At 37.4% G+C, this 20,295-nt stretch overlaps 1 protein-coding gene across 1 annotated transcript in view; it reads left to right on the top strand.

Annotated features, from left to right (window-relative positions):
• PRKCD (protein kinase C delta) overlaps positions 1–12,306 on the top strand; it is a 63,595-nt gene extending 51,289 nt beyond the window's left edge. The window contains exons 13-18 of the mRNA XM_026724708.2: positions 449–540; positions 5,124–5,186; positions 6,534–6,672; positions 7,310–7,498; positions 9,734–9,862; positions 10,842–12,306. Coding sequence (XP_026580493.1) covers positions 449–540; positions 5,124–5,186; positions 6,534–6,672; positions 7,310–7,498; positions 9,734–9,862; positions 10,842–11,000 — 771 coding nt within the window. The 3' untranslated portion in view covers positions 11,001–12,306. The remainder of the gene's footprint in view (positions 1–448; positions 541–5,123; positions 5,187–6,533; positions 6,673–7,309; positions 7,499–9,733; positions 9,863–10,841) is intronic.
• The last annotated feature ends 7,989 nt before the right edge of the window (positions 12,307–20,295 follow it).

Genomic DNA, 20,295 nt, shown 5'->3' with positions numbered 1-20,295 from the left:
TTTTCAGCAGGAACTCTATTAGTATTCATAACTTTGAATAATCACAATATAAAGCTAAATGGTGGCACATTATCTTCATGCATAAATAGCTTAGATCTCAAACCAGGTTTCAGTGTCTTTGGGCAAAATATTCTCAGGCCACGTCCCTCAGTCTGAATACTAATGGTGTTCTCTCCAAGGAATTTGGGTAGTGAGAATTACAGCTCCTTTGCTTGGAATTCCATGTCTCAAAACTTTTGTTTCGAGTTGCTGTTAACTGTTCTGAGTTACACAAATTAGTGGAGACCGTGCCTTCACATTCTTTGTTTTTGTTTTAGTGTCACTACTGTAAAGATTTTCAGCAAGATATTTTCACCATATCTGATTGGGCTCATTTGAAAAACTATGTTCATGCTGCAGCTGCAGTTCTGTGAGAGGACTAATATTTTCTTCTCTTATTTGTAAATAGGAACATTTGTTCTTTGTTATGGAGTTCCTCAATGGTGGAGATCTAATGTTCCACATACAGGACAAAGGTCGTTTCGATCTTTTCAGAGCTACGTAAGTTCTAATAGCATAATATGGAGTTTTGGATTTGAAGGCAGTTTTAAGAAATATACAATCTCAAGTATTTAAGATGTATGAAGGAGAAAATTAATTATACCCTGACTGTGCTTTAGAAGGCCAGATCCTGAAGATGAAACTCAAATACTTTGCCACCTAATGAGAAGGAAGGACTCATTGGAGAAGAGCCTAATGCTGGGAACAATTGAGGGCAAAGGAAAAAGGGGACAGCAGAGGTGGCTAGATGGAATGACTGAAGCAGTAGGCATGAGCTTAAATGAACTCCGGGGAATGGTAGAGGACAGGAAGGCCTGGAGGAACGTTATCCATGGGGTCGGGATGGGTCAGACACAACTTCACAACTAACAACAACAACTTTTTATACCTATATAAAATAATATAGTCTATTAATCTCAAAGATTTTTTTGGGATCAGAACAATGACTGATCTAGCATTCAGCTGTCATAGTGACAAATCAGATGGTTCTTCATAATCTAGGCATAGACATATCCTTCACAATACCATTATTATGAAAAGCTCATATTCTTCAGAAGTTGGTGTTGAGAGACATGCTGCTTCTAATCCTAGAAGTAACATATAATTATCATAAAAATCATCTAGGCAGCTACTTTTTTCCATTTTGTGATAATTAAAATAGTCGCTTAAATGAAGCAAGGACAGCAAGTAGTGGCTATTGCAGCTGTACTCTAGGGTCATGGGTGACAGAAATAAAGGAAAAAGAGTTTCATATGCTCAGTGCACTCTGCTCAGTTTTGTTCTGGATTAGAGTGGATTAGAGTGGCATAGAAACACCAGTAATAAAATAATAAATTAAAAAATACAGAAGTAATATAAAGGGAGAAAAATTACAGCAATATATTAAACAAATCAACAGCTTCTTAGGAATCCCAATGAATTATTTTGGCAGTATGGTATTGTAGTGTCTGGTTACAATACTGGAGAATTGTTTTAAAAAAATTCTGTCATTGCCTGTTAAATCAAAAAGCTACACATGATGCTTACCAGAAGTAAATGGGAGATGTTAATTAACCTAATGCTCTATCAAGCCTGGTCTTTCGAGGACATTCATGTCTTGACTTGTTGACAACTATATTCTTTAGAAGATTAATCAAAAAATTTGTAACAGTAACAGGAGGGGGAAAATAATGAAATAATTACACACACACACACACACACACACACACACACACACACACACACATACATATCTATATCTTATCTTTGCTAAAAATATTTAAAAGCAAGATAAAAACTAACAAAAAAAATCAATATTTTGATTTTAATGCATAGTGAAAATCTAAGGGAAAGAAGGGCATATATAAGAGATGGAAAGAGCGATACCTCATCATGAAGAGTAGCCCAGAATTGTAGAAATAGTATTAGAAAGATCAAACCCTTTGAATTACCCAATTTTTAAAAAAATTAGGACATTTGTACTTAAGTATGGATTCTGGGAGGCTGTGGACTTATTTTACCTTAAGCAGAGTATTAATTACCGAGCTACTTATTTGAGGCCTGGAAAGCAGGTCTGTCAGGTAGAGAGCCAGATTGGTATAGCAGTTAAGATGCTGGACAAGGAAGTTCTTTTTTCCCCATCTGGATGCTGACAGATTTCTGGCACAAAATCAAGATTTCCTTGTCTTTCCTTTACAAAGACAAGCTGATTATCATCAACATAATGATGTTATCTGACTCTCTGCTGCAGATACCTTCTCCCATTGGGGTGCCTGAGGGCTCAACTTCTCTTCCCCGTAACCAATGACTGGAATAGCCTGAAATAGCAGAACTATTGCAAAATTCCTCACCCTTGCAGGTGACCCAGAAAAATGTCAGACTTAGTGTGTACCAACAGGAAATGATATTGTGTGAGCTTAATGGGACAGAATCAGCAAATAATCTTTTGGAGAGAGCAATTGCCACATTAGACAAAGTCATGCCTGGCCAAAATGAGAGCCTTTGCCTCTTTACTTTCAGGAAAGGTCAATAAGGGAGAGGAAGCTGGGGAAGACAACTAAAGCCCTTGGGGATGGGGAAGGGTACAGCATCATCCCTCTAAAAACTATTTCCAATATTGGCTGCCAGTCCACAAGGTTTCTTTAAGGAGGTATTTTCAAGGCACACAAAGCAGGGCAGCTTTTTCCAGCTAGTTTCCTCCTGATGTGCTAGGCTGGAAATGAGAGGCCCAGCAGGGCTGGAAAGCTTCACATCAGGGCCACTAAAGGCAAGCCAGACTGGCTTAAGGAAGGATTTTTACATGGATAAACTATTTTAAAGGTTCCACCCCACTCATAAAATGAAAGGCACTAGGTTGCGGAACATCTGATGTGGTTGGAAACATCTGATATCTCTGGGTGCAGTTGCAAACTCCTTCTGTAGAGAAAGTAGAAGGTGAAAGGGGAAGTACTTGAGATAAAGAATAAAGTAAAATTTGAGAGAAGTTGTGTATCTTTGCAAAATCAGCACAACATTTCCTTTGTCAGAAACTTAAATATTCAAAAAAAATGATCACAATAATTGCTATAAGTCTTTGTCAATTTAAATAGTTTTACTATAACAGGACATTATCTCGAGTCATTGGAGCATAATTTATACAAATAAAGCCCTTAGTGTAAGTTGTTCCAACAATGCATTCTCATATTTTGACATATTTGTATATTTGTGTGAGGTAGTGGAGCATATCAAAAAGAATTTGGCATGCGGAATATTGATTTACCTAAAATGTTTATATCTTTTTCATATCCTGAGAACAAAGTAATGTATATAATAAACTAATAAAATGGAAAGTTACCTAAATTAGGCAGAAACCAGAATTGTAAAATCTTTTCATTTTAAAAAAAAATGTAAGTGCCTGAATGAACAAAAACCTTTTGCTGTCAATGAAGATTCTCAGTTGTCCAAGTAGAATTATCTGGAATCATGGCAACTGGACTTATTTTCTTGTTGGTTTGAGACATTTCGCTGCTTCTCTGCTTTTTCAATCTGAACAAGTTGGTTAAGGTGAATCTGAATACACAGAAAAGTCATTGGAATGTACTAATTCCTAAAATTCTTAGGGGTGTTTCCACACCAACTTCAGGGTTTCCTCCCAAAATATGTCGATAAATATTCTCAGTCATCCAGGTAGAGTTGCCTGGAAGTTGAGTCATGGCAAAAGGACTTAGTCTTACTCCCAAACTAACAAGCAAATAAGTCCAGTTGCCATGGTTCAACTTCCAGACAAACCCCTTTGGTGTTTTCTCTGCCCAAGAATCCCTTCACCCATCTCATAGATATTCTTACATGCTGCTGAGAAGCACTTGTTTCTTCATCGAATGGCCTGGTTACTTAATACTCAGGTCGACTGAAAGAGAGCATCATTCACAGCCACCTCTTCTTCAGTCTTCCTGAGAATAAGAGATGTAGATATTCTCCCCGTAGCTAAGCACCTAAGTGTAGGCTGAAATGCTATGCAAGCAAATGTGCTTTGGAAGGGCCAGTGGATTTATTTGAAGGAGCTCCAAAAGTGTTAGAATTGTCTGCTCATAATGTTTCTAAAGCGCACTAAGCAGGGCAGCAATTCCCATCTATTACCCTCCAGACGTGTTGGGCTGGAACTTCTGCAAAGGAGAGAAGATATACTTATTAACTTGGGCAGAAAAAACTAGCATGGAGTAGGGGTTAAGGTATTGGGCTAGTAGGTAGATTCGGGCCAAGTCCACATTTAGCCATGAAAGCTGCCTGATGACTCAGCCCAACCTACTTCCCGGGGTTATTATTGTAAGGAAAAGGTGTAGGACGTATAAGTCTAAGAAAAAAAATGTGGCAGAAACTTTCCTCAAGTTGCACCTTCACTGCTAATATAAGCTGCAGGGTTTTACATATAACGATTACATAAAATTTAATAAAAGGAAAGATTGTTATGAGATCTTTCAATTTGGCTATTAAGTTCTCTGCATAATAGAGGAAGGAAGTGCTTTTGCTCTCAGAAACTTATTAGAAGCAGGATTATTTAAAGAAAGGTTTAAAATATTACCCACAGTTCTAGCAAACTTTTTAGATTTTCACAAAGTCTCTAGGCTAACATTCCTGAATCCCACAACATTAATCAGACCTATTCATTATAATGCAGGCTTTGTTTCTCTCTCTGCAGCATTGCCAGTTCTAATCTAATCCATTAACACATTTGTAAATTGTTCCATTCTTTTTGTCAAACTTGTCCACAATTAGGGCTTTTTAAACTGCCAGTAAAGCTTACAAAGAAGTTAGTAATAGGGAAGATTTTACTTAATAATGAGGTTTACTTAAATACATTATGATTCTAAGTAAAAACCCCAAATCAAATCTGGGCTGCTACCATATTACTTTAGACACAGGCAGAACACTTAGGTTGATTGAAGCATTCCTGGACTATTAAGTGATTGATATGTTATGATATAATATAATATAATATAATATAATTATATTATATAATTAATATTATATAAATATAATTATATTATATAAATATAATTATATTGCCAATTATTAAGGCAATATACTAATACTTTACATTGTTTGAGAATGTTTTTGCTTGATTTCAGGTTTTATGGTGCTGAAATAGTGTGTGGCTTGGAGTTTCTTCACAGTAAAGGCATTATTTATAGGTGAGTTATTTGTTAATCTTAACAGGAGTCTCATAAAATATTTTAACCACTATGCCTTACTGAGGAATTGGTGGGATCTGTGATTAATACAATGTGATACATGTCACAAGGAATTGTTTGCTGTTAAAATTTTGATTCTATTCCAGAGGTGTTAAAAAGGGCAACTCAGAAACCCTTGAGAACAATCTGTAATTATTTTCTTACATTTATATCATTGTCAAGATGGATAAAGCTATTATTTCCATTATATAAAAGAGTCTTTGTTTCACATTCTTAATTGCCAGGCACTTAGCCCCAAGACTGTAGAATGGCAAAGGAGATGGTTCACATTACAGCTTATATTAAATTGGACTGACCTCTCAAAAGCACAATTTCAGTTTATACTGTAAATCTAGAAAGCAGCTTTGCTCTCAACCTGACTTAATCAGAGAAATCTTGCTGCAAGGTTTGAGATTTTGAGATTGAGAACCTCTAGTTATTCTATCAGGAAAATGGCTGCTGAGTTCAGGTTTTAAGTCTGGATTGGCAGAATTTGGAATTTGAAGAGCCAAAATCCTTTGGATTTTTACAAGATGGTAATATCCAGGGGTGGGATTCAAATTTTTTAACAACCGGTTCTATGGGCATGGCTTAGGTGGTGGGCGTGGCTTGGTGGTCATGTGACTGGGTGGACATGGCTTGGTGGTCATGTTATTGGCTGGGCGTAGCCAACTCAATATCACTCACATCAAGACACACATGTCCTCGCCTGGCCTCTCATGACTGTGGGGATGCTGCAACAGTCATAAGTGTGAAAAATGGTCATAAGTCACTTTTTTCAGTGCCATTGTAACTTTGAATGGTCACTCCACACAAGCAAAGTACCAGCAAAGGAGGGGAAAAAACTCCAGAGAAGTTCCTGAGATAGGAAGTCTTGTCCTGCCAAGAATGTAATAAGGGTTAACAAAGAGGCATTTCTGTAAGCAACACCAGAATGTTTCCTTCCTGCCTTCCTTACAGGATTAGGCCAGTAATTTCTTCTAACAACCAGTTCTCCAGACTGCTTAGAATGTTAGCAGATGGTTCTAGTGAATAGATGTGAACTGGTAGAATCCCACCCCTGGTAATATCTCCAGAAGTGACAGGGCCAATATTTTTCAGTTCTTTAGGATTAGCTTGTTTTCAAGATACTAAGAGAGGGAATACTTCTGAAATTAAGGTATTTTTCTGACAAATTTTGATGGCATGAGGGTGCTACAGAGGTATAGGTTGTCTGGAAGCTGTTTTAAGTAGGTAGGTTATGTAAGATGGATATTTTAAGCAAATATTTATTATTTCAATTCTTTGATGGATTTTTTTTTCATACAGGGATCTCAAATTAGACAATGTGATGCTTGATAAAGAAGGCCATATCAAAATAGCTGACTTTGGGATGTGTAAAGAAAATGTATTTGGAGAAAACAAGGCAACAACATTCTGTGGTACTCCAGATTATATAGCCCCTGAAGTAAGGCATGCGCATGTTCTCATTTTAGTACTTAGAAATCTTTCTCTGCATGGATATGGTATTATATATGACTTCTACTCCAGATGTAGGTGCAAGCTGCAGAGTGTTTACATTTTTATGGTCACCAAGCATGAAACAATATCTGCTTTGAAAATATTTACAGTTGTATTCAGTTATAATAAATATGATCTGTTTTTATAAAGTCTTAGATCCATATTTCTATCCCTATTTGTTTTTGGCAAAGTGACAGGGAAATCAGTTGCTGAATGACGAGCATTACATTTGAGTCGAATAATATTTTATTTTGAAATCAGTTTATTGAAATAAGTCAGTTTTATTCACTGTGTTGCAGCTACAATTAGCCTCGGTTAATCAGAATCTAAGTATAACTATAGACTTCAATTAAAAGAGAACCAAAATGCTTAGGACTTTTTTATTCAAGAGAAGGGAAAGAGTCCAAATATTGCTGTAGTGTGTTTTTAGAATGTTGGTTACATTTTAATTCAGTTATCACATCAGAGGATGGTCCTACTATTGCTGATCCTTCTATTATGGAGGGGGAAACCACATGCAAATATACATATATGAGGCCTTTGGCTGCATTTCATGTTTGTGTCTTTTCTTACATTTGCTACAGATCTTGCAAGGCCTGAAATATACATTTTCTGTAGACTGGTGGTCATTTGGAGTTCTGTTGTATGAAATGCTGATTGGACAATCTCCTTTCCATGGTGATGATGAAGATGAATTATTTGAATCAATACGAGTAGATACTCCTCATTACCCTCGTTGGATTACCAAGGAATCCAAGGATATTCTGGAAAAGGTATACATTGGCTAAGCGTAATATGTGCTTCCTATATAGAAAAATGAAAAATATTAGGAGTATTAGAATTTAACAATCTAGTATACTAAAATAGCTGGTAATTTTACAGACAAAAAATTAAGTTATCCTTCCTCCTGTCCAAATGGTATTTATGTGTATGAAACAAAGTCAAGTATAGGATTGAAGTCTTGGTTGTTGCTTCTGCTTATTGTACAATTATATGCAGTTCTGCAATGAAAAGTTGTTTGGCAAACAGACATGTCCATATGATAGATGCATAGATCAATCTATTTCTGTCTGTAAATTCTTACACGTAGTGCAAAAATTTGTTCAGTAGCTGTTTGAAATTATAACAGCACTGAATGATGGAACTTATGACCTGTGCCTGAAATTAGGACTGCCCCCGCAGTTTTGGGCGCTGACAACCAATCACAGGAACACTGCAGCTGCTCCCACCTTCTCTTCTCCATCTCACCTTGCTGGGTCCTTTGGGGCTATCTTCCACCTGACTCAGTCCCCAAAGCCTTGGGCCTGCTTCCCACCCCACTAGATCCCATTCCCTTGGGCCTTGTCTCCCTCTTCACCCCATCACACCTTGCTTCACTTATCTTTTCAGAAGATTACTTTTGGGAAGGAAAAGTGGCTGATCCACTATGCAGCCTTCCTTGAAGTGGATGGCATTTGGAGAGTGGCTGCAATTCTCAAATTGTAAGAATTGCAGCAGCTTCCAAAATGGCATTTCTTCCAGGACAGCACAGCATAACTAACCACTGTAAAGGAAGACTGCATGGCAGATCAGCCACTTCTCTTTTTCAAAGTGATCTCAGAGATTGGGAAAGAAGTGGCTGATCTGCCACAAGGCCTTCCTATATGGAAGCTGTCCTTGAACAGTCCTCCCTCCAAAATGGCATCCACTTCAAGGACAGAAGTGGGTGCCATTTTGGAGGGAGGACTGATGGCTAAATATGGCTTCTAGATAAGTTCTAGACTCCAATTATGACACAGAGACAAGGAATATCATTTGATTTATGATTTAATTTAAATGTTTCTATTAAAAAGGTGTCAGCCTTCAAGATTTTTCTCCCTTTGCTTTGCATCTTTCGGCTGTCATAAGTAACGGGGGGAGGAGGGGGGAATGGTTATGGGAAGTGAGCTGGAGGTGTTACAAACCAGCACTGTATAAGCTGGTGGGGGGGGGTACATTCTTACTTAGGTTTCTATCCTATGCTATGCGCAGCTGCAACCCTTTATCAAACTATGTCAAGGTCAACGGACAGAAGCCTCATCACCATTTTCTCAGATTCAGAATTCTTTTGTTGCTACCACTTGATTTCCAGTAAAAGATATCTTTTCTCTGATTAAAAGAGTCTAAGTATTTCTTTCTTGGATTTTGAATGGAGCACCAGCTGACATAAGGTTTTTCTATGTTATTGATTTCATGAGAAAGAACAAAGGGAGAAATCACACCTTGCCTTTTATAGTTTTGCATAATAAAAAAGTACTAAAGAACATTTTGATTAGGTAAGGAAAAGTTCAGTTATGTCAGAATAATTAATAATATGTGATCAATTAGGATTGAAAAAAGCATTGTATTCTGAATAAAAGTAAAAGAAACATTCGCAAAAGAAAAACATCAAGATGGGTATGGCTAAAATACATTCTCAGCACTTTCCAATGCTGGATTAAAAAATGGTTTTGTTCATGGAGGCTTGACAACAACTGAAAATAAAAATATGTTATCTACAATGTATCAAGGGTTTTTCTGCCCATCTTGGTTTCTAAAAGGGAGGCTTTTCTCGAAGATTAAGGCTTATGTCAAATTATTCGCAATACATTTGAAAAAGACAATTTTAAAATACAAAAAACCCCATGTTAGATAGCCAGTATTACAAACCCTTTATTGAAAGTACAGAATCCATTGTATGTGGCCCTATGGACCAAGGCATGACATGGGGTGGAGGCCCAAGGTTGTGGGGCCTAGTGAGGTGAAAAGCAAAGCACAGGGTACTTTGTCTGATGAGGCCTTGGGAGGCCTGGATCAAGTTGCATGTGAAATCCCTAAACTATAATTCCCAGAACTGGCAGCCAGCATAATGAGGGATGCTGAATTTGGCAAGTTCTGGAAGGACACAGATTCTCTGCTCTTGGTCAAAATAGCTATTAAAAACATATTCTTTTTTTCAAAAGTACAGTTTGACTCAGTAACCAAATGAAGAATATTTTCATATTTTGTAGCTATTTGAAAGAGATCCAACAAAGCGATTGGGAATAACTGGAAACATCAGAGATCACCATTTCTTCAAAGCAATTAATTGGACAACACTGGAAAAGAGAGAGATGGAACCTCCTTTCAAACCAAAAGTGGTATGTAGCCTTAACATCTATTCCACACACTCAAAAGTATGGATCCTTTGTTTTCTGCCCATTGAAGCAAGATCTAAAGGCACAATACATGGAATCCCTTTAGTGGAACGAGTACATTTTTTTTTTGTTTCCATCTCACTTGTGCATATACAGGTAGCTCTTGACTTATGGCCACAATTGACCCTGGAATTTTGATCATAAGTCATTGCAGTTGTAAGTTGAGTCACCACATAATTAGACTTGATTTTATGATCCTTTTTATGATGGTTGTTAAGCAACTCACCATAACTTTTAAGCAAATCATGAGGTTATAGATCTAAATTCAGTTTATTGAATAGGCATTTTTTTGACAGAAAATAGCACAGACATGATCTTGTGACCACGGGATGCTGTAACTGGTTATAAATACAAATGCCTGAAATGTAATTATGTGACTGTGGAGGTAATGTGGCAGTCATAAATTCAAGGCCTTTTTTCAAAACTATTGTAATTTTGAATGGTCTTTAAGAGACCACTCCTAAGTTGAGAATTACCTTTATTTACCTGTAGTATATCAGTATTTAATTTGCATATTTTTCTTTTAAAAATGCTAATTTTAAGTTTGAAATATGTCCAGCATTTAAAAAAGTATAAAATATCATGAACAATGTGAATTCCAGTAAATAATCAAGTTCTGAGCTATATATTTGTCACATAATTAGGCACCAGTTCATGCAATCAGTTCAATTACAATTCTTGTAATCAGTTCTTCAAACATTCCTGGCCTACCCATTTTTCTTGTCACAGCTTCCCCAAAGAAGAGTCTGTAAAATAGGTTGAGTAAAATTGTTCATGGCCACTCAGCAATTCGGCCAGAGTTGTTCTGAGAGGGCAGAAAGACCATCAGCAATTGACACGCCATGGATTGGAGGCCCTGCCTAACAACTTTGGCAATGTGGGTCATTTCAGCTCTTTCAATTGCTTCTGTTCTTCTTTACAGAAATCAGCAAGTGACTATAACAACTTTGACAGAGAGTTTTTGAGTGAGAAACCTCGATTATCGCACAGTGACAAAAACCTAATAGATTCTATGGATCAGTCTGCATTTGCTGGCTTTTCATTTATTAACCCTAAATTTGAGCGAATTCTGGAGAAATAATTATTAATTAAATCGAACTCTGAGGAACAGAGCTAATGAAAGCTTTCCAGCTCTCTTCATATGGAATGTGACTGAAAGACATTCACCTCGTTGTGACCAACTGTGTAGTTATTACTTCTGCTAATTCTTAAGCAATTGGGAGAAACTTTGTCTTGTAAGACTGAAGTATCCTTGTGAATTATGTGTATATGATTTTCTCCATAGCTGGGAAAGTGTAGATGTGTGTTATTTGAACGTAGTTATTTCTTTGGATAATGTGTATTGCGGGTACGCTTTATTTTGCTTAAGAGGGGAGATATTGATTATGGAGTTATCTTTTAAATACAGTGAGACAGCTAACATTCATTCTCATCAAGCAAAATGGCTTGACAATCTGTTCAATGAAATCTAGGCTTCAAATATTGGTATTTTTAATAAGCACCATAGGTCAATACTGCTTCCTGTAACACGTAACTTTCCTTAAAATTTTATTTTCTTTTCGTTCCTGGATAAAGGTTTTTAAAAAATCATGAAATAGAATTTATAAAATACCCTAGTTTCTTCCACAATATCTAATTGTGTTCATTGATGAGAATAAAGTGTTTGGTGGCACCTTAAAAATACACACTTGCCATTGGATAGGCCATCTGCAGTGGCTGGGAATCAGACAGTGTATAAATTTAACAACAGAGTACCCTGAAGTATATGTGTTTGCTAATTTTAATGCTTATATATATATATATATGCACCTTTTTCCAAAGATGCAGGGCGAAAGATAATGGGGCAAAGAAACAAAGCCTGGCAAATGAACCTAGAGCTCATTTGAGAACAATTGAAGTATTATTTTGATCTTGGGAGAGAAGAAATGAACAATCCCAAAGCACACAACTGAGTTGCAGGTGCATTTGAGCAACAAAAATTGGAAATATATGAAGTTTCTGTGAGGCAAAATGTGTATTTCTTGGAATGTGCAGAGACTGAACAAGTTTAGACTCATGAATACTTTGATGTCATTGGACATAACCTACAAATAGCACCTGTCAACTGTCCATTAGGTTGCCCATTAGTGAAGGCCAATATAAGTTGTGTCATCATTTAAGAACCCTTGGTGAGATTGTTATCTGGTTTCTGTAGGAATATTTAAATATGCAGTTCGTTATGACAAACTAAAGCTTTTTTTTAACTTTATAACAAAATGTTTTTAGTAGAGACAATGGTAACATGTATAGAACAGAGTTGAAACTTGAAAACAGAATTGTTTTTTCTTATTCTTGAAAGACTTGATGACACTTAAAATGTAAATAAACTGTGTTCTGTTGTTCTCCCACTTCATCTGATTTTTACGTCTTGTATCTAAGTTACTGTCTCAACTTTTCAAACATACATATTATACAGCTTAGCACCCAAACTCTGTAATAAGCTAGAAAGGTAACACAATGGTATAAAATAAGCTAGAAAGGTAACAGAATGGAATAAAAAAAGGATAGTTTCATTGTGGAAAACTATGCAACACAGAACCACTTTGATGCATCAAATTTTCATCTTCACTGGTTTAATCAGCAGGTCTTGCTCCATTTTTCTTTCAAGGACACAAACATCTGGATAGTTTCATAAGTTTTGGATTTGACATTTTAATAAGATTAAAGCAAGAACCCACCTGAATTCTAAGTGTCCCAAATGCTACTGTAAACCATCAAATTTACAATCGTAAATAAAATGCAAAATATTAAGTCACAAATTAGAAGCTTTAGAGTTGGCTGATAACACCATTATGTGAAGTGTTACATGGGACTAAGCAATGGGACTAGCTTAGTTAATCTGACAGAAATCAATGACTATTGTCCATGATGCTACTGCTACACTGCTCAAAAAAATAAAGGGAACACAAAAATAAGACAACCTAGATCTGAATGAATGAAATATTCTTATTAAATACTTTGTTCATGACATAGTTGAATGTGCTGACTACAAAATCACACAAAAATTATCAATGGAAATCAAATTTAGCAACCCATGGAGGTCTGGATTTGGAGTTACACTCAAAAAGTGGAAAAAACACTACAGGCGGATCCAACTTTGATGTAATGTCCTTAAAACAAGTCAAAATGAGGCTCAATAGTGTGTGTGGCCTCCATGTGCTGGTATGACCTCCCTACAATGCCTGGGCATGCTCCTGATGAGGTGGCAGATGGTCTCTCAAGGGATCTCCTCCCACACTTGGACTAAAGCATCCCCCAACTCTTGGACAGTCTGGTGCAACGTGGCATTGGTGGATGGAGTGAGACATGTCCCAGGTGTGCTCAATTGGATTCAGGTCTGAGGAACAGGCAGGCCAGTCCATAGCATCAATGCCTTCGTCTTGCAGGAACTGCTGACACACTCCAGCCACATGAGGTCTAGCATTGCCGTTCATTAGGAGGAATCCAGGGCCAACCGCACCAGCATATGGTCTCACAAGGGGTCTGAGGATCTCATCTTGGTACCTCATGGAAGTCAGGCTACCTCTGGCAAGCACATGGAAGGCTGTGCAGCCCCCCTAAAGAAATGCCACCACACCATTACTGACCCACTGCCAAACCAGTCATGCTGGAGAATGTTGCAGGCAGCAGAACGTTCTCCACGGTATCTCCAGACCCTGTCATGTCTGTCACATGTGCTCAGTATGAACCTGCTTTCATCTGTGAAGAGCACAGGGTGCCAGTGGCTAATTTGCCAATCTTGCTGTTCTCTGGCAAATGCCAAACATCCTGCATGGTGTTGGGCTGTAAGCACAACCCCCAACTGTGGACGTCGGGCCCTCATACCACCCTCATGGAGTCTGTTTCTGACCATTTGAGCAGCCACATGCACATCTGTGGCCCGCTGGAGGTCATTTTGCAAGGCTCTGGCAGTGTTCCTCCTGTCTGTCCTTGCACAAAGGCGGAGGTAGCGGTCCTGATGCTGGGTTGTTGCCCTCCTACAACCTCCTTCACATCGCCTGATGTACTGGCCTGTCTCCTGGTAGCGCCTCCATGCCCTGGACACTATGCTGACAGACACAGAAAGCCTTCTTGCCACAGCTCGTATTGATGTGCCATCCTGGGCCACTTGTGTGGGTTGTAGACTCCGTCTCATGCTACCACTAGAGTGAAAGCACCACCAGCATTCAAAAGTGACCAAACCATCAGCCAGAAAGCATAGGAACTGAGAAGTGGTCTGTGATCACCACCTGCAGAACCACTCCTTTATTGGGGATGTCTTGCAAACTGCCTATGCTTTCTACCTGTTGTCTATTCCATTTGCACAACAGCATGTGAAATTGTCAATCAGTGTTGCTACCTAAGTGGACAGTTTGATTTCACAGAAGTGTGATTGACTTGGAGTTACATTGTGTTAAGTGTTCCCTTTATTTTCTGAGCAGTGTATATAACTGGATTGCTGGTGCTAGTTAAAAGCAAAAATATTAATACATTGCTTACTGGAATAGAAACCTTTTCTAATTAGGACTATGCATTAGAAAAAACAGGGGTGTAAAGAGTAGAATATTGCCAATCTTCAGCTACAACTTTTGTGCACTTTACTAGATATTTCAAATTTAGATTCAAAGTAATAACTAATCATCTAAATGCAAATGCTATTTGAAGTTATACTGTATAAAAGCTGAATCAGCTGCTGAATAGTTATTGAAAATAGTGATTTTGTGTAAACAAAACCAAACTCTGTCTCTATTAATAAAACATCACTATAAGCTGCTTGGTCAAACTAAAACTAGCTTAATACTATTAGAAATCTAGAGAAAAAAAGTTGTGTGCATAATATTAGCATGCTGATGCCACTCATTACATGTGCTTTGATGAAACTTTGGATGTTTAAAAGCAGGGACTGAAGAATTCAGGGACTGACTGCATAGATTCCACTGAATCAAGATGTGAAAGGGCAATCAGGATGGGATATCTATCATTTCATGTTCACCAGGGTTGTTTTGGCTAAGCTGGCTAGACAGGTTCTCCTTCTTCTCTTACAGCTTCCTATCCATCCCTCCTAAAGCTGTGCATTGATGGAAGGGGACAACCATTCCAGAAAGGAGTCTACCAATCTTCTTTCAAGAATGTACAATTAAGTTCCCTGCTAGAATCACCAAACAAATTCAAGGTCCAGGGATTAAGCTGACAGAATGTGATGCCTGTTAAGTCAGAGACAACTGTGGATACGTTGCTTAATATACCTATCACGAAGAGCAGTCTCGGTAATACCACACTGGTCAGTGGGGTCCAAAGCTGCTGAATACAACGGGCATTAGCAGAACCACAACTACTGTTAGAAAGGGCAAAGTTACAATCTCAGGCACATTCCATGCATCATTTCATTGTCTTTAAAGTCAGCAGAAGCATTATTATAACTAAATGGATTCTTGATAATCAGATGTAACTTCATTGATATTTATATAATTAAATGCAGTAAATTCTGCAAGTTTGCAAATTGAATTCCACAAGAATTGTTCATACATGACATAAAACTTTTGTCTTTATAGTAAGCCGATAGGTATTTTATATAAATATAGCTATATTATATATCATCAAAATATGCTTTCTTGGACAGACTTTTTACAAACATTTATGTGATGATTTAAGATGGTGATCTTAAATATAGTAGCAAAATTCAACTTACAAATAAAGAAATTAAAGTGCACTTTAATTTAGAACTGTTATTTTATTGTTTTGGAGAAAGATTTAACACATCTCTTATGGAAAGTAATAAATTGCCCATCTATAGTTGAAAAATCTGCATTAAATAAATGAACAATAATATCTGAATCAAAATTTAATTCAAAATCATATGAATTCACCATACAAATTGAGAAAAGAAATAATATTTATATTCATTTCCATATTATTCCTATAAGCTATTTCACACATTAAGCAAAGGCCAATAATGGCTTCTTGTTTAAGATTCATATGTTTCTATAATTCATTTTTTACTCTTAAAAAAAAGGTAGTAAGTCCCGTGAAATAAAATATTCAGCAGGTATTCTGGGGGTGGTTACAAGTTTACCTAGTTGAAACCGAGAGTAAACAGTTTTTATGAGTTATGATTTTTGGATTTATTTACTTGGAAGATAGTGCAACTAATTTCAAGAGGTTTACTTCCAAATTTTGTATTTAAGATCACAGCTTGTTAAATCAGAATCAACAACTTCTCTTCGTCTTTTCAAGTATCAACATAAATTTATAATTTGTATTGCGTACAACGATTTTTTCCGGTTATATGGCCTTTTCTCTGAATAGAGGAAACCACAGTTAACAAAGTATATTTAGATATAACCTATAAAAATATCTACTATACATTAAATATTTAGCCACCAAGTTGTACACATTAAAAAAATATGAAGATATGCAAAGAAATATTTATCTTCAATAAAGGGAATCTATGAAGCAATGATACATTTTCAATGAAGGCTAGTCTACTGCCTTCATTTAGAAATGAGTAAAATTATATTTTCTACAAAATTCAAAACAGATTTATACATCTACACATTTTTCTTCTGGATAATCTTCAACTTTTAGAGAATTTAATTAACCCCCATGTCCAGTGCCCCACATCCAGAGAAGTTCAAAAAGTATCACGATAAAACACGACTGCTGAATAAAAGAGACCTATTAAAATACAATGGTATTTTTCCTGGTCCCTTCGAGCACCATACAGGCAGTCTTCAATTTACGACAGCAATTGAGACCGCTTAGTGATGGCAGTTCTGGCAGTCCAAGTTGCTGTTGTTAAGCAAGGACCGTATGACTGTGGTTTCCGACTTCCTGCCAGCTTCTGTGCTGTTTGTGGAAAGCTGGCAGGGAATGTCGAAAATTGTGATCTTGTGACAGAGGGAGCAGTGCAGTGGCTGGATCTCCAAGGACATGTTGCAAGAACCACTTGTTGGACATTGTCACAGGTTCAAACTATTGCTAAATGTAAGCCAAGGACTACTCGTATTTATCCAATAGAAGGCAACCCATCCCCCCCAAAGGGGAAAAAATACAAACATATTATGGAAAGCCTATTGTTTCCACTCCAAATGAAACCAATCGTGGAGATTTCCACACCTCTCCTATGTTTATGTACGATTTCATTTGTGTATGTTAGGCATCGTTTGCAGCTGTGCTTATGTATCTTATAAAAATGAAGTCTTGATAAAGATAGGATCAGAACAAACATTATTATTAACCGATTCCCTGTGTGCATGTCAATCATTCCTTCACATATAAGTCAGTGTTACACAGACAAATATGTGTGTATACATACACAGAATCTCCTCCCTCCCTCTCTCCTTCTAATGAAAGCAGGGAAAAGGGGGAAAGTGGATGGAAGAGTTATGGGGTGGCTTCCCTGGAAAATAAAAACAAGACAACTGGTGGGAAATATATGGGGATAGGAGAGAGAGAAAGAAGTCTTGTTTAGGCATTATAGAAAAGCAGTATCTCTCATCTTCTTTCTGTTATTTTCAATAGCAGCTTTCCACTAAGTGACTGAATTCAGAGATATTGGGGTGGGGGTGGGGAGTGTTTCTTCCAGTCAGGTAAACACAGTAAATGATTATCTACCTGAACAAATATTTTACAATGCAAAAATTATGTTATGATAAAATACAGCTCAAGTGCTTTTTATGTGTTATTTAAATAATTTCTATTTTATCACCACTGTTTATCTTTCTGATATAAGTTTGACTTTCTGGCTTATTTCTACAACACTGAATGCATTGCAAAACAAGGAGTTCACAGCATGGCCACAGCATACATGATAGCACCAGCGACAAGAAAATAAAAAGAAACAAACTGACCCTCCTTTGCAAAGCTAACACAGTACATTGCACAGAGCTTTTACCACTAAGATAGCATGGTTCAATAAGATATCTATATAGATAGTGGGATTTTTAAAAACACTTCCAACTGGTGAGGACAAAACTATTTTTGTTTCAACAACTTGCAGGTATCTAATATGCTTCTTGACTTCTATCACACAAATAACGACATTATATAATGATTTTATACAAATATATACATGACTTAACATGCAAACTCAAAAAGGAATTGTTTCTGTACAAATTTCATTCGAAAGTAGGATGTTAAAATTCTGCAAATTAGCCTGAATTCTTCTGTGCATTTTTGAGAATCCAACTACATGAGCAGTCATCCCATCTCTCTTATACTTTCCTCTCAAGTCATACAGGAGGAGGAGAAGTATAGATGCTAATCCCAAAGATGATGATGATGGCGACAGGGCTGAAGGATATGCTGGTTCTCTTTTATGAAAGAACTCCAGAATGCTAAATCAGGTCTTAGCAACAAAGCTCTTGCAAATATCTCAGAGTCCACACCCCCAATTACTGTTTTAAAAACACAAAAAAATTTAAAAAGGCAGAAATCATGTGCCATTTTCCAAATCTTCAGCAGTTTGAAATTCTTGCATGAATATCTCAAACAAGGACACTGATATCTCAGAAGGTTTTAGGCAAGAATGGATTAACCTGAATGAAATCTTGTAGGATTTGATGGTTCTGCAAAATCTTAAAAGACAATTTGAAAAATTGTCATTGTTATTTATTTTGGGAGTGAAACCTTCCACCATTACCTGAACTTGATGGTATTCAGCGCATGACATCTGTTAGCTCCTCCAGTAAATATAAATATACATACATACACATACATACATACATACATACATACATACATATATATATATATATGGATCTTTGGTTATTCGGGTTTTCTCCTGCGTAAAATTGGAGGTATCTAGGCGACATTTCGATGAAGTCTCATTGATCATCTTCAGGTTTGTGTCTTCGGCTTTGTGCTTCTCAGAGTAATGTGAGCTTGCAGCTGCTTCTTCCTTTTAACTGCTAGTGGGGGTGTGACTTGATTGGGTGGTGGCTTAGCTGTGTTCTGATTGGGTGTGTGTGTGTTCTGATTGGTTGGGGGTTTGGCTGTGTTGTGATTGGTTGGGGGGTTGGCTGTGTTCTGATTGGCTGGGGGTGTGCTGTGGGGGTTGTATTTGTTTTCGATGCCTGTCAAGGCTTCTTTTATAGGCACTTGGGTGAAGAGGGATATGACATCGAAGCTTCACCCAAGTGCCTATAAAAGAAGCCTCGACAGCCATTCAAAACTAATACAACCCCCCCAAGCACATCCTAGATCTGACCAACAACTGCCTATCCAATACATACTTCACCTACAACGGACAAAAATACAAACAAATAGAAGGAGCACCCATGGGATCACCCCTCTCATCTGTCATCGCAAACCTGTATATGGAACACTTTGAAACACAAGCTCTAGAAAAATATGATCACAAACCCAAACTCTGGCTCAGATACGTAGATGACACCTTCATAATCTGGCCACAAGGGAAAGAAAAACTGAACAACTTCCTCGCACACCTCAACAGCCTACACCCAAAAATAAAATTCACCATGGAAACAGAAGCTTACAATCAACTTCCCTTCCTAGATGTCTTAGTATACAAAAAATCCAATGGCTCCCTAGGACACACCATCTACCAAAAGAAAACACATACAAACCGCTATCTACACGCACTCTCACACCACCACCCAGCACAGATCAATTCCGTAGCTAAGACACTCATCTCCAGAACAAAATGCTTAGCCGATGTACAACACCTAAAAACTGAACTACACACTCTCACTAACGTACTAACAGCCAATGGATTCCAAAGAAAGAAGATTACCCACCTAATCCAAAAAGAAACCCCAACCAAAATCCAAGACAGAGAACAAGAGAACAGCAAAGTCCTCCTCCCATATATAAAAGGCACTACGGACAAAATCAGTAAGATCCTCCAAAAACACAACATTAAAACAGCATTCTGCACAAAAGAGAAAAATATCCACCATCCTAAGAAACCCTAAAGACAAAAATTGAGTTAGAAAACCAAGCAGTATACGAAATCCCTTGCACCGCCTGTCCCACTACATACATCGGACAAGCTAACAGAAGAATAAGTGCACGCATTGAAGAACACAAGAACTCAATCAAAAAAGAAGAACCGACCTCTTCTCTAGTCCAACACCTCAAAAGCCACAGGACATGAGATTGACTTTAAAAATACCAGAACTATCGCCAAAACCGAACACTTCAACAACAGAATAATCAGAGAAGCCATAGAGATAGAAAAACACCCACACAGCATGAATAAACGAGATGATACCTCTCGCCTACCAGCCATTTGGAAACCTGCCCTCATTAACAAACAAGTACCTAACATGAAGAATGACACGAGGGCCACACAAGTTGCTACCACCACACTTCCACATAGAAAGCAGACTCACACC

Source organism: Pseudonaja textilis, chromosome 2 (genome assembly GCF_049901715.1).
Source record: "Pseudonaja textilis isolate UNSWEBS1 chromosome 2, rPseTex1.2, whole genome shotgun sequence".
Classification (NCBI taxonomy): domain Eukaryota; kingdom Metazoa; phylum Chordata; class Lepidosauria; order Squamata; family Elapidae; genus Pseudonaja; species Pseudonaja textilis.
This window is presented reverse-complemented; position numbering and strand designations above follow the sequence as displayed.